Genomic DNA, 14,825 nt, shown 5'->3' on the forward strand with positions numbered 1-14,825 from the left:
AGACACGAATCCCATTGAATATTTATGGGACATACTCAAGAGATCAATGAGTGCACAAATCTTGCACCAGCAACACTTCCACAATTATGGATGGCTGTAGAGGCAGCATGGTTCAGTATTTCTTAATATTTATGCAGGCAACTTCCAATGCGCCTAGTGACTTGGTGAGCCCATGCCACATTGAGTTGCTGCACTATGCCTGACAGAAGAAGGTCAGACATGATACTAGGAGGTATCCCATGATGTTTGTCACCTCAGTGTAAATCAGAGGAGAGTGATTTTCATTTTGTGGCATCATTATCGTGGGCAAAGAGTTCAAAGCCTAACACAGGACATACCAACATTATGTCATCAAATACATTTCCAAGAAAGAAGTGACATGAACTGCAATAGTCCATGAAGTTGCTAAGCTCTTTCATGCATCTGGAAAACTGCTACCAATAGCATTCTTGTGTTTGCAAGATCCCAGTGGAAAATTCAGTGCATGGGTCTCTCAAGAAGGCGAAGCTCTCCAAAGGGAATTTGTTAACATTTTTGTACATGCTCCAAATCTGGAAAGCTGACCTCCCAATTGTATCACTCATATATGGATCATGTTGTGAAACCTTATGTGCAGCAAAATAAATTTTGGCTGATACTTGATCCATAGGGTGGCCAAACTGACATTACAGTCTTTCACAGATAATGATGCTCAACCAATCTGCACTGTGAAAGTGATATCACAGAAATGTACTGTGCCGCACAGGATTAGCCAAGCGGTCTAAGGCGCTGCAGTCATGGACTATGCAGCTGGTCCTGGCAGAGGTTTGAGTCTTCCCTCGGGCATGGGTATGTGTGTTTGTCTTTAGGATAATTTAGGTTAAGTAGTGTGTAAGCTTAGGGACTGCTGACCTTCGCAGTTAAGTCCCATAAGATTTCACACACATTTGAATATTTTTTGAAATGTACTGCTCTTTGTCAGTCACGTAAAGCTTTTGTGACAGGGGAAGAATTTCGTCACATGACTTCAGAATCGTGTGACATAGCACCAGGGCAGAGAATTACAATATAGGGCAGATGCTATCAAAATTCATGTGTTGGTCAATAACAATCCATGCCTGTCTTTGAAGATATGCTTTTATACACTTGGCACACATCCAAACTGATATCTAATAGATCTTTGTCAGCATCATGAATAAGATATTTTTTTCCATGAACAGTGTACCAGAAAATATGTCAATGCAGTGAGATTTTGTTTATTTGTTTGGCATAGTGCAAGAAATACGTTGACAGAGAAAAAGAAAATCCCAGCAGCAAGAAGGAGTTAGGCGACATAAACGAAAGTTGGTAGTCATATTTCTACATCTGGAAGATAATGTCTATTCACATTTCACATCAGTCACATAAGAGTGGTGCTAATAGAGCCACTAAGAGGATACAAATCATGTTTGCTTTAACTACACCCTGAAATGGTGATGATTGTTAGTTACCTTTGGGATAGGATGTGGTGAGATGATGTTAGTGAAAAATGGCTTTAGGTAACAAAGATGCCATTATCAACACATTTTAATGAAGTCATGTAATAGGGCTACAAGAAGCTGGATATTCCTTCTGTGATATTGCAGAAAGAATGCAGAAGGAATGTAGCCACTGTATGCGATTGTTTGCAGCAGTGGTCATGAGAATGTACAGTCACAAGACTAGGCTCTGGATGAGCATGTGGCACTACCAAGAGAGTAGACTGTCATGTTAAGGATATGGCTCTGGTGCATTAGACTGCATCTGTAGCAGAAATTTGAGCAGCGCTTGACATCACAGTGACACAACGAACTGTTACAAATCAGCTACTTCAAGGACAGCTGCAAGCCAGATGCTCTGTAGTATGAATTCCACTGACCCCAAACCACTGCCATTTTCAACTTCAGTGGTGTCAAGCAAGAGCTCATTAGAGGGTAAGGTGGAGGTCTATTTTTTTATCTGATTACTGCTGGTTCTGTCTCAGTGGCAGTGATGGCTTTGTACTGGTTAGGAGAAGGCCAGTTGAGGGTCTGCAACCAACCTGTCTGCGTGCTACACCCACTGGACCTACACCTATAGTTATGGTCTGGGGTGCCATTTTGTATGACACCAGGAGCACTCTCATGGTTACCTCGTACACCCTGACTGCAAAATTGTATCTTAGTCTGGTGATTCGATCTGTTGTGCTGCCACTCATGAATGGCATACCTGGGGGTGTTTTCCAACAGGATAATGTTCACCCACATACCTCTGTTGTAATCCAACATGCTCTATGAAGTGTCAACATGTTGTCTTGGCCTGTCAGTCACCAGATCTGTCTCCAGTTGTACACATATGGGATGTCATCAGACAACAACGCCAGCGTCACACACAAACAGAATTAACTATCCCTGTATTGACTGATCAAGTGCAACAGGCATGGAACTCCCTCCCACACACTGTCATTCTGCACCTGTACATCACAATGCACACACATTAGCATGATTTTATCCAACATTCTCGCAGTTACACCAGTTATTAATGTACCAGCATTTTGCAGGTGCAGTACCTTATCTTGTGCTTACATAAACCTGTCATCCTGCAGTGATAGTCACTTAAATATGTTGCCTAGACTAATTTATTCCCAAAATTTCATTACTCTACGTTACTTATTTTTTGGAGTTGTGATTTTTTTTTGGTCAGTGTATTTATGTTTTGCCTGTTTCTATGGTAAGTTCCACCCCACTGGTTGCGAGAACACCTGCGAATAGACGATAAGTTATAACTATGGATTAATATCGTTTAAATGTATTTTTGTTTTGTGAATCATGATGGGATTAACTGTAAGTATGTTATATATGCTTATTTGATTATTATATCACAGCTGCCGATGTTTTATTTCACAAAACAGACGAAGACAAGTATTCCGAATATCAGAATATAATCAGATACACAAAAGAAAGTGTTGAATGCAAAATATTGGTTGTCTAATGTCTTGACCGCTCAACTACCATGTAAAAACAGGCTTGCTCGTGAAATTACGTATCAGAATCTCTGTGTCTAGCTGCCCACCTCACTCACAGCTGCAGTGCTCAAACTGCAAGAAAAGGCCATCAGGGTGATGAAAAGGCACTATAGAGCCAATTGAATAGATCTGTTCATAAAGCAAAATATTTTGAAGTTTGAGTGAATATCTTCCAAGCTGCAGATTTCATTATGAAAAATATTGAGCACTATGCAGCAAACACCTTCCTACAGAATACTGGGTACAGCTTCATAGAGATATAGTATCTTTTAGAACTGGACAGAAAATCTAAAGTTGGAATTCAAACCAAATTGTTTATCAAATTATATAATAAACTGTCAAAAGATAATGAAGATATAAAGATGTGAGTTGAAATTCATTTGAATATTTCTTCTAAATAAGTATAGTAAGGAAAACTTTGACAGAAAGTAAATAATTTAAGAGTAAAGGAGGCCACTCACTGAATAGCAGAAGCACTGAGATGTTGACAGACCCACAAAGAGAATAAAAACTTTGCCATCTTTCGGAAGAAATGCTTTAACATGATAGAGTACAAATATACATACAAAAAGAAACACACACACACACACACACACACACACACACACACACACACACACACACTACATTGTTTGGTAGGTGCACACTGTGTGTGTGTGTGTGTGTGTGTGTGTGTGTGTGATGGTACATGTATAGCTTGTAAATTATCTCATGTTACATAAAAATTTTCAAAGTCTTTTATGACATTTCTGATTTTTTTGTGATTGTGATTTTCTTTTTAGTTTTGATCATATAAATTTGTGCTATTTTTGGCAATTTGTGGCAAGGTTCTATGGGACCAAACTGCTGAGGTCATTGGTCCCTAGGCTTACACACCAGTAAAACTAACTTATGCTAAGGACAACACACACACTTGTGCCTGAGGGAGGACTCGAACCTCTGACCAGGGGAGCCGTGTGGACCGTGACAAGGCACCTCAGACTGTGTGGCTACCCCGTGTACCTTTTGTGTTATTGATGGTGTAAAGATTACACTTATGAGTATGTATGTGATTATGTATGTATTAAAATTCACGCAGTGAAAATATTCTGCATATGAATAAATGATTAAAAGCTGCTCAACAACTCACAGAATCAGCTTTTATCACTTAAACAAAATCAGTTAAGTCATTTGTGATTCATGGTAACTTTGAAATTGTGCAGCAGGGAGAAGTACATATTTAAGTCTCATCCTAGCCTAAAAGTACGAGATTATTAAAACTGTTGGTTAAGATTGTGTCCCACCTCTTTTTGTAGTCACTTCTTCATACGTAGGATGGATAAAATGTAATGGCAACACTATTATAATTCATGCCAGACTTTATTGTCAGACATTTGCTGTATTACATGACCTCAAGATAATCACCACTCATCTCGATCACCGTCGCCCACACACATGGAAGGCATCATACACTGTCAGTGCATCCAACTGTGCTGAAGTCTCACAAGGACTTCTCTATGCCACTGTGGTATCCTCTTGTGTTGTAGCACATACCAAGTCGTAATCACATAGGCTCATAGCGGGTGAATACAGTGATGATACAGTATCAGCCCCCACTCCCTCAAACATACGCAGGAGCTGCTGCATGGGGTTCACCATGCAGAATTGTGCATTGTCATGAAGGATGATGGGATGCAGTGCCAGAAAGTGCCTTCACTTGTTCTCATGGTGGAATGAAGGTTATGTCACACATTGTGCAGTGACCATCTGCCCCTATGGTACAACATGACGCAGGATTAAGCCATATATAACTTAAGCCACAATAACTATCACTTTGGCACCAGCTAGTTCACAGAGCATTTTCTGTGGGTAAGGAGAATGAGGACATTTCCATTCATTGGGTCAGTTTTGAATGATATCCCTGCCATTCTGAAACACCTTCACTCATTCCGTTGCCATATAGTACATCAATACTGCATCGCCAAATGCCCTGAAAACATTGTTGTGCACTCAGACCATATGCCAGTTCAGTCCTGGCCCATGCATTTTTTTCATGTTTCCTTAATATACTGTTTGGGTGCCTGAACTGGCCATCCACACTTTCAGACAATACACACTGCAACCAACTCAAACAACGGCCATCACCACTAACTGCACTACCTCAACTGACCTTCTGCTATCAGCTACATACAGTGCACATGCCATTGGATGCATATCCTTCATGTTATGGCACTGTTGTCACTACTTTTTATCCAAGTCTAGTAAAAATATATTTTACACTAAGTTTGTAACTACATTATTTGTGTATTTAAAAATAAATTTGAAGTAACTCATTATACATTTTTTTAAATATAGCTGGTTATCTGTTAATTAACAATGATTTTCAGCTTTTACCTCCTATATGTGTCCAAGAAAAAGTCTCATTTATTCCCAAAGGTGCCAAATCCCAGTGGCCCATAAAGTCCACACTGTTTTCATTTTAAAGTTTCCAGATAAACATCCAAAATTAAAATTACACAAAACATCCAAAACACACTTCATCAACAACAAAACAAGAATAAACTGTATCATTTAGTGGGTTACCAGTAAACTGCATATCAAATACAGCAGCCAAAGAGATTGGGAGGATGGATCCAGTACAAAATCATGTACTTCCTTTGTATCCCACCTTGCCTAAGTTGTCACAAGCAGTGTAGAAGTCAGTATTAAGCAAACTGCCAAAAGTTCTCAATGAAAAAAGCACTGTGCCTTGTTATATGTTACCACAAAGGCAAGATGTTGTTCAGTTGACTCTGCCTTTGAATGTGACACCATATAGTGGTGTATAGCTTACTCACAAATCTAAGCAGCTACAAATATACACTGCTTATGGCAGCTACAAATATACACTGCTTATGGCATATCACTGAGACCAGCTCTCCATTATTTGAGAATGTATCTCTGGGATGAGTGTGGTGCACATTTTAAAGGTCTGATTAGTGCTGGGCTCCTTCCCATAATCACCAGTTGACAATATTAGTTTGTTTGGTTAATGAGCAAATTGTTGCAGTGTGCAGTTTCATAGATCACAACACCATCAACAGTTCCATATACCTTTGGTAGTGTTCTGATGTGTGAATTCACTGAACTTAAAAATAACACCACAGGCACAAAATCTTCCAAATGATAACTCTTGTCCTTTTTTTATTTTTTATTTATTTAAATGTCAAGTTCCGTAGGACCAAATTGAGGAGCAAATCTCCAAGGTCATGGAACATGTCAGTACATGAACTTACAACATAAAAAGTAATAACAGATAAAAATAAATGTTCATGAACCTGAAAGAAAATCAGTCCATAAGTTTAAGCAAACGCTATCAGCAATACAATGAGAATCATCTTAATTTTTCAAGGAACTCCTCGACAGAATAGAAGGAATGACCCATGAGGAAACTCTTCAGTTTCGATTTGAAAGTGCGTGGATTACTGATAAGATTTTTTAATTCGAGTGGCAGCTTATCGAAAATGGATGCAGCAGTATACTGCACACCTTTTTGCACAAGAGTTAAGGAAGTCCGATCCAAATGGAGGTTTGATTTCTGCCGAGTATTAACCAAGTGAAAACTGCTTATTGTTGGAAATAAACTAATATTGGTAACAAGAAACGACAATAAGGAATATACCTATTGAGAGGCCAATGTCAAAATACCCAGACTTGTGAAAAGAGGTTGACAAGAGGTTCGTGAACTCACACCACTTATTGCCCAAACCGCCCGTTTCTGAGCCAAAAATATCCTTCTAGAATGGGAAGAGTTACCCCAAAACATAACACCATATGACATAAGTGAATGAAAATAAGCATTGTGAATAATGACCTTTTGCTGCCTGTTGCTAAAGTAAGAGGTGAACCAATTGTGAGCTACTCCCCTTATTCGTAATGGTCCAACTTCTGGAGCAATATTGTGTGATCAACACAATCAAATGCCTTTGCTAAATCAAAAAATACGCCAAGCGTTCGAAATGTTTTGTTTAGCCCATCCAGTACCTCACAGAGAAAAGAGAATATAGCATTTTCAGTTGTCAAATGACTTCTAAAGCCGAACTGTACATTTGATAGGAAATCGTGTGATATAAAATGATCAATTAACCTTACATACACAGCCTTTTTGATAACTTTTGCAAACACTGATGGCATAGGAATAGGTCTAAAATTATCTACATTATCCCTTTCTCCCTTTTTATAAAGCGACTTTACTACTGAGTACTTTAATCGCTCAGGAAACTGACCATTCCTAAAGGAAAAATTACAAATATGGCTAAATACAGGGCTAACATGTGCAGCACAGTACTTTAATATTCTACTAGACACTCCATCATAACCATGAGAGTCCTTAGTCTTCAGTGATTTGATTATTGTCTCAATCTCCCTCTTGTCTGTATCACAGAGGAGTATTTCAGAAGTCAATCTCAGAAAGGCATTTGCTAAGAAATTTATATGATTTCCTGTAGATACTACATTTTTATTTAACTCACCAGCAATGCTCAGAAAATGGTTGTTAAATACTGTACATATATCTGATTTATCAGTAACAGAAATATTATTACTGCAAACCGACTTTATATCGTCAACCTTGTGCTGCTGACCAGACACTTCCTTCACAACTGACCATATGGCTTTAATTTTATCCTGTGAATTAGCTATTCTATTTGCATACCACATACTTTTTGCCTTGCTAATAACATTTTTAAGCACCTTACAATACTGTTTGTAATGGGCTACTGTAGCTTGATTGTGACTACTTCTAACATTTTGATATAATTCCTGCTTTGTTCTACATGATATCCTTATCCCACTAGTCAGCCAACCGGGCTGTCCATTACTGCTAGTACCCTGTTTAGAATGTTCTAATGGAAAGCAACTCTCAAAGAGCATGAGAAATGCGTTATGGAAAGCATTGTATTTATCATCTATATTATCGGCACTATAAACATCTTGCCACTCTTGTTCCTTGACAAGTTTTGAAAAACTCTCTATTGCTGTTGGATTACCTTTCCTACGTAGTTTGTAATTAAATACGGCATTGGTTAGAGTACAAAAACCTTTTAGTGTTAAAATTTGTGCATCATGGTCTGAAAGGCCATTCACCCTTTTACTAACAGAATGCCCATCTAGTAATGAAGAACGAATAAAAGTATTGTCTATGACTGTGCTACTGTTCCCCTGCACCCTAGTTGGGAAAAAAACAGTTTGCATCAGATCATATGAATTTAGGAGATCTACCAACATCCTTTTTCTTGCACAATCATGTACAAAATTAATATTGAAGTCACCACATAGAACTACTTTCTGGTACTTCCTACAAAGTGAATCAAGAACCCTCTCTAGCTTAAGCAAAAATGCTCTGAAGTCGGAGTTAGGGGACCTATAAACAACAGCAATTAGAAGTTTAGTCACTAAATTCAACTAATGCTGCAAAACTTTCAAATATCTGTTCAGTGCAGTGTCGTGATACGTCTATGGACTCAAATGAAATACTGTTTTTTATGTACAGAGCCACTCCCCCACCCCACAAGGAACTCCTTGAGAAACAGCCAGCTAATCTGTAGCCTGGTAAAGGAAGCCTCCGAATTATCAAATTATTTAAGTGGTGCTCTGGTATACCAATAATTTCAGATTTAACATCTATTAGCAGCTCACTAACTTTATCTCTAATACCTCTTATATTTTGATGAAATATGCTAATTCCTTCTCTACTTGGAAACATTACATCCTCTGGAGGTGAGCCCTTAGTTAGAGGCATTTCCTTTAAGCAGGTATACCTATCAGCTGACTTCAGTCTAAAAAAGGTGCAGCTCTAACACCAACTACTATAGGAATTTTTCCATGAGTGATACCACTACCTCCACCACCACCCACTACACTGTCACCTATAAGCTTAGCCAGCCTCCCCTTCCCATACCTATTTAGGTGCAGGCCATGCCTAGTGAAACCCCATCTACTGATAGACCAAACTGGCACCACTGAGATGTGATCCATGCCCTCCGCCATCAGTGCCCTCGCCAGCCCCACATTAACGCGCCTAACAGCCGCATTAAGGTGAGGCCGATCATGACGCTGAAACAGTTGCACGAAATGCACATTAATACCACCAGTTTGAGTAGCTACCTTAACCAAGTCACCACTGACATCATATTCCCCATCCCTATCGAGACTGTTCCCTGCTCCACCCACTATCACTACCTGATCCTCTTTCATAAAATTCTTACATAACTCCCCTATGCTTTCAGTCACCTGAGCCAACCCTGCACTAGGCTTCACAATGCTGGTGACCTGGTACTCACTCCCCAACACTTCCTACCTATGCTTATATATTCATGATACATTAATGTCAGATAACATAAATATGACATACTTACCAACACAATTTTTAGTGAATGTGTCGAATGTGTACCCAGTTTCACATGTTCGTGTACTTGAAGATGTATTTCCAGAACTGTGTGCATCAACAGGTGGAAACTGAGTCTGTTTAAGGATGCATCGATAGCCACCAAGTTCATTAACACACTCTTCTGACTCTAGACTGCAAATCTGTAAGCCTTCTTCACATTCATTTATATCTGGAAAAATGATAAACAAGTGTTAATATTTTTTTTTTAAATTATGAAGTGATGAGGAACTTACATTTACACTGTGTATCACCTCAGAAGAAATATATGCTTCACTGATTATTTTTCCCTCTTCTGTGCAATTAAATAACAATATCTTATTCAATCAATTCTAATACAGAAACAATTGACAGAGGAGTTTCTGAGATTAATAAAAAAGATCTCATTCAATCAATCCTATTACTGAAACAATTGACAGAAGAGTGTCTGAGATTAATAAACAAGATCTCCTGTTCAAATATCTACAAGCCTTGTAAATCTTAAATTTTGAATGCAAATTATATGGGGAGGGCACTATTTTATGATATTCTATATAGTATAATTAATCTATTATATTAATGGTAAACATTGCATGACTAGGGTGTTGGAAGCTGCAAATTCTCAATGAAAAATAACTTCTGAAGTTTTAACAGTATTTATTGATTTCCAAACAGGCAACTTCCTAAAAAATGTGCTAACATTTAATACAATCAGATGAGGGGAAAACACTACTGTCCATTCAGCTTACCTTCATTCTACAGATTTTACATACAGTACTAATCCACTGTTGCAGTCTCACATGAGCTACTTCCTCCTCAGTTGAGACAGTTTAATAGTCATCAATAACTATTTTTACCTTAGAGATCAGGGAAACCTTTACAGCACACTTCTGCATTGGCTTTTCAATAGAAGATTTGAGTCCACACACTGACAGCCCTTTCTTTCAAATGCGGCAACAATATTTTAGTCCGCCCAAATGATGGTGCAATTTAACTGCTAATTTTCTTACAAGGTTCCAGTTCATTATGATCTCTTTGATGACCAGCATTACTTATTGTACACCTATCAACAAATAACAGCACTTCGCCATTGTTCCCATGTAAAACACTTACTCTGTCTAGACTTGGCATTCATGGGAAATGTATCTGTTCTTCACAACAAAAATACTTGCCAGTCTTATCAACAATTTCCATCTGTGTGGCCAGCTTTCTACACAAGCACATTTTCCATTTCATTTCAAGACCTCTAGAGTTAATCATTCATCTTAACACTTGGAAGGAGTGTGACTGTTAGTACATAGTACTACCCTAGCCCAGAATCATTAATTTCAGAGAATCATAGTCTATCAGGCAATGTTTTTCTGAGGACAATCACAGATTGAGGCTCCACCAATTTACTCTTTCCCCACTTTCCACTGTTCTACAAAACATCTGCTATTTCCTGCACAAATGTTATGCCCGGTATTAACCCATTACCTTGATATACTGCTAATACTACTATGATTTTGTTTGCTGAAAAACTTGCCTATGCTGCCATGTATCACTATATTATCAAGCCCCATGAATGGTGAAGTCAAATTTATCTAAGGAGAGACACCTATGGAGTACTTCATGTTATATTTCAGTTCATGTGCATATGTTATTCATTTCTCTTTCTGGACTTTTCGATTATGAAGAGATCAGAAGAAACAAATAGGCGTGGGTAGTGTCTACTGGAAAAGAGATAGAGTGCATTCTCTGCAACACAAAGGCAGTAATTATGATGGCTAATCAATAATGTGGAAGAATTAAATTCTTCTTCCCAGCTTCAAAGTCTCAGGATACATCGTAAAAGGGAAGCTGTTCTACGGAATCTGCTTGATTTCTATTACACACCTAGTATCAACTTAGACTAATCCCTCTTATTGTTGTCTATCTCATTATCCTCTCTCCTTCCACTCATCATTTCCCACCATATTAATGACAGTTTTACCCACAATCATTTTATATTATTTGTTTCCTCCTTTGATTTGTTTTATATTTTGTATTTTAAGCCATGTCTTTCTTACTCTTTTACTTTGTCTCTTCCATTACCTCATCTACTGTCTCCTCTGTCCTCTTACAAAATTCCTGGCTCCAAATGTTACTTTTTTGCCAGGTTTTTTATTGCATCTGTCAGTTTTCTGTTGCCTGGAGACTTGAAGATAGTCTACATTTATTTGGCTTCAGGTTTTTTATTTAAGATTACAAATCTGTAATATTTCCATGATATAAGACACAAAAATGTGTACTATAACATTATGGAATCTACTGAAGTAAGATACTGGTTTGAGCAATTTTTTTTTAATGTACAGTGATCTAATGGTTTTTCAACACAAGAAACAGTTAGTGTTACATACACTTTTGAAGCCCAAGTTTGTATCTGAATTATAACTATCTACATGATAGTTCATTCTGTGTATGTGCAATGTTAAAGAACTTAAAAAGTCAAACACACATGTATGCCGTCACCCTCCCCCCACCCACCCACACATGTTATATTGTTCTCTCTCTCTCTCTCTCTCTCTCTCTCTCTCTCTCTCTCTCTCTCTCTCTTTGTGTGTGTGTGTGTGTGTGTGTGTGTGTGTGTGTGTGTGTGTGTGTGTGTGTGTGTGTGTGTGCTCTTACTCAAAACTCTGACAATATAGCCAAACTAATTTTCCCTGAGATTATTGTCTTTGAAAAAAAAATAATTTAAACAATAAATACTTTCAAGAGAGACACCTAGTCCAAAGAATTCAGTAGATATTGAATGAATTGTATTTTTAATTATGCTCTGGAGCCATAATTTTATAGAAGAAAATTATATTTTTGAGGTATGTCTGTCATGAGTTTCTACACTTTTTTGTTTTGTTTCTTTGATAATGGAAAACTGCAAGAGCCTTACTAGGGCCAATTAACTGAAATAATGTCAGTTGTCACAGAGTGTAACAGAATATTTATTTTTCTAAAAGTAGTTACTTAATGCTTTATGACAAATGTCTGTAGGCTAGCCACAACCACTACATATTTTTAATATAATGAGAGACCCACTTAGGGCTGGGAAATACTTGAGCAAAAAGTACATGTATTATGTGAAGTTCATCTTCCTCCCAAAATGAAGAAAGACTTTCATTATAATACTTTTCACTGGATGTCATTATATTACTTTTCACTGGATGACAAAATACTTGATATGTTTATGATGTGTTTTTGCCAACAGTCTACAGTCTTTTAAGAGAACAGGATTAAGTTTCTGTACTGTTTAACTAGTATTTCATCAGTACACCCTATCAGAAATAGACAGCTGTTCATCTAACTGAAAATAATATTTTGTATTTCTTAGTAAGGACTGTTAACAGCTTCATCTGGAAGATGTATTTTGTTTGGCTCCATATTTTCACTGTTTTTAGTGGGATAAACTAATACTGAAGTGTTCATCATCGGTACAATATTGTAGAAGATGTCATGAACCCACACAGAGCAAACTTCAGGCATTTTTGACATTTATTTACATATACAAAATGACTTATGATATTTCCTTTGTGCACAAGTGAGATCACAAGTGTCAGACAAATTTGCTTTGGAAATCTACATCTTAAAATTTTATGTAGAACTTGAGCATTGTTTCCCCATTATCTTTCTATTACTGTATGAAAACTTGTGTGCCTGTGATACACTGTGTATATTTGAATGTACATCAAATATTAAGCTCTCCTACTAATTACTGTCTCCTTTCCAGGAAGTGCAGGGCCTATCACAACTCATCCACTTGACTGTGAATAACATGTAACTGATGGGTCTAGGGCCGATGTACAGGAGAGACAGGGGACCAGAGAAAACTCAAGGTACTACTCTCATCCCACTAACCAATAGGTTTGAGGAGGGGTGGGAGGGAGGGGGGGGGGGGGGGCGAGGGAGAGCAAATACTAAAGGGTAAGGGTCTGTTATTCATTGGCAGTTTGAATGAGTGATGAGTGGTGAATTACAGTATCTATTGGTTAAATGGCAGTAAGAGATGGGAGGGGTCATCTTGTACAGTCTGTATGTATGTCTGGAGGCATCATTCAACATTTTGAAGAGGTTATTCTGATTACTATTGATATATGAAAATTGGTTTCACTGAATTGCAAACCAATATCAATGTTGTGAAAATTTCCTTGGTTGCTGAATAAACTATCTTCTATTATTAAATTAATTTACCAACTAAACCACGTTCCACTCTCAAACCAAATTGACAAAGTCCTTTGGGAATATCATTCACATTTATTTATATGACCTTGCACACAATTTTCGTGACAACCTCAGACTTCTTGCAGATGATGCAGTTACCTGTAATGAAGTACTGTCTGAAAGCAGCAGCACAAATATTCAGTCAGATTTTGATAAGACTTAAATGTGTACAAAAGATTGGTAGCTTGCTTTAAATGCTCAGAAATTGTGTATTTCACAAAACCAAAAAACATAGTAATCTGTGACAACAATATAAATTAATCGTAGTTGGAATTGGTAAACACATATAAAATACCTGGTTGTAACACTTTGTTGGGATATGAAATAGAACAATGACATAGTCTCACTCAGAGATAAAGCAGGTGGCAGACTGCAGTTCTTTGGCTAAATACTACAGAAATGCAATCAATATAGAAAGGAGACTGCATACAAAACACTCATGTGATCCATCCTAGAATGCTGCTCATGTGTGTGGGGCTCACACCAGATAGGACTAACAGGGGATATTGAATGGATCTAAGTAAAGGCAGCATGAATGATCCACAAGTTTGTTCGACCCATGGGAGAATGTCATGATGATGCTGAAAGAACTGAACTGGCAGACACTTGAAGTTAGATGCAAACTATCTTGTGAAGCAACTGTAAGTGAGAATCTAGGAATTTATTAGCAAACTCCTCTGTATAGCTCTCATAGGGATCACAAAGAGAAGATCAGACTAATTACAGCACATACATAGGCATTTAAGCAATCATTCTTATCTTGATCTATATGTGAATGGAATGGAAGAAAGCCCTAATAACTGTACAATGGGGCACACCCTCTGCCATTCACCTGAGAGTGGTTTGCAGAGTATATATATACATGCATATACATGTTGATGTATAAGTAGGTGGGACTCAAATGATGCCTACTGAAAGTAATCCTCTGTTCTCCACTTACACTCTCTCGCTCTCTTATTATCTCGGTCAGACACTGTGATTTCCAAACACAGTCATTATTAATACTAATTAAACTACTCACAATACACAAGCTCCTCCTACAGCTGTTTATCATAAGCAGTCCAGTTCACTACACTTAAAGAGCATAAATTTCAGTAGAAAATGTGGATGTAGCTATTTCAAAATCTAGACAGATGCTTTCCAGCAATGAAACTAGAAGGTAGAGCTAATCCTTTTTTTGTTGTATGACTGAAAATGAACATAGGAAGTAGA

The 14,825-nt window shown here is 37.7% G+C and overlaps 1 protein-coding gene across 5 annotated transcripts in view; it reads right to left on the reverse strand.

The window, feature by feature from the left end:
* Window positions 1-14,825, reverse strand: part of LOC124555780 (fibulin-1-like) — a 630,166-nt gene that overhangs the window by 119,936 nt on the left and 495,405 nt on the right. For all 5 annotated transcript variants that reach the window (XM_047129834.1, XM_047129832.1, XM_047129833.1 and 2 more), the window contains one exon: window positions 9,376-9,576. In XM_047129834.1, coding sequence (XP_046985790.1) covers window positions 9,376-9,576 — 201 coding nt within the window. The remainder of the gene's footprint in view (window positions 1-9,375; window positions 9,577-14,825) is intronic.

The sequence above is a fragment of the Schistocerca americana genome, chromosome X, assembly GCF_021461395.2.
Source record: "Schistocerca americana isolate TAMUIC-IGC-003095 chromosome X, iqSchAmer2.1, whole genome shotgun sequence".
Classification (NCBI taxonomy): Eukaryota; Metazoa; Arthropoda; class Insecta; order Orthoptera; family Acrididae; genus Schistocerca; species Schistocerca americana.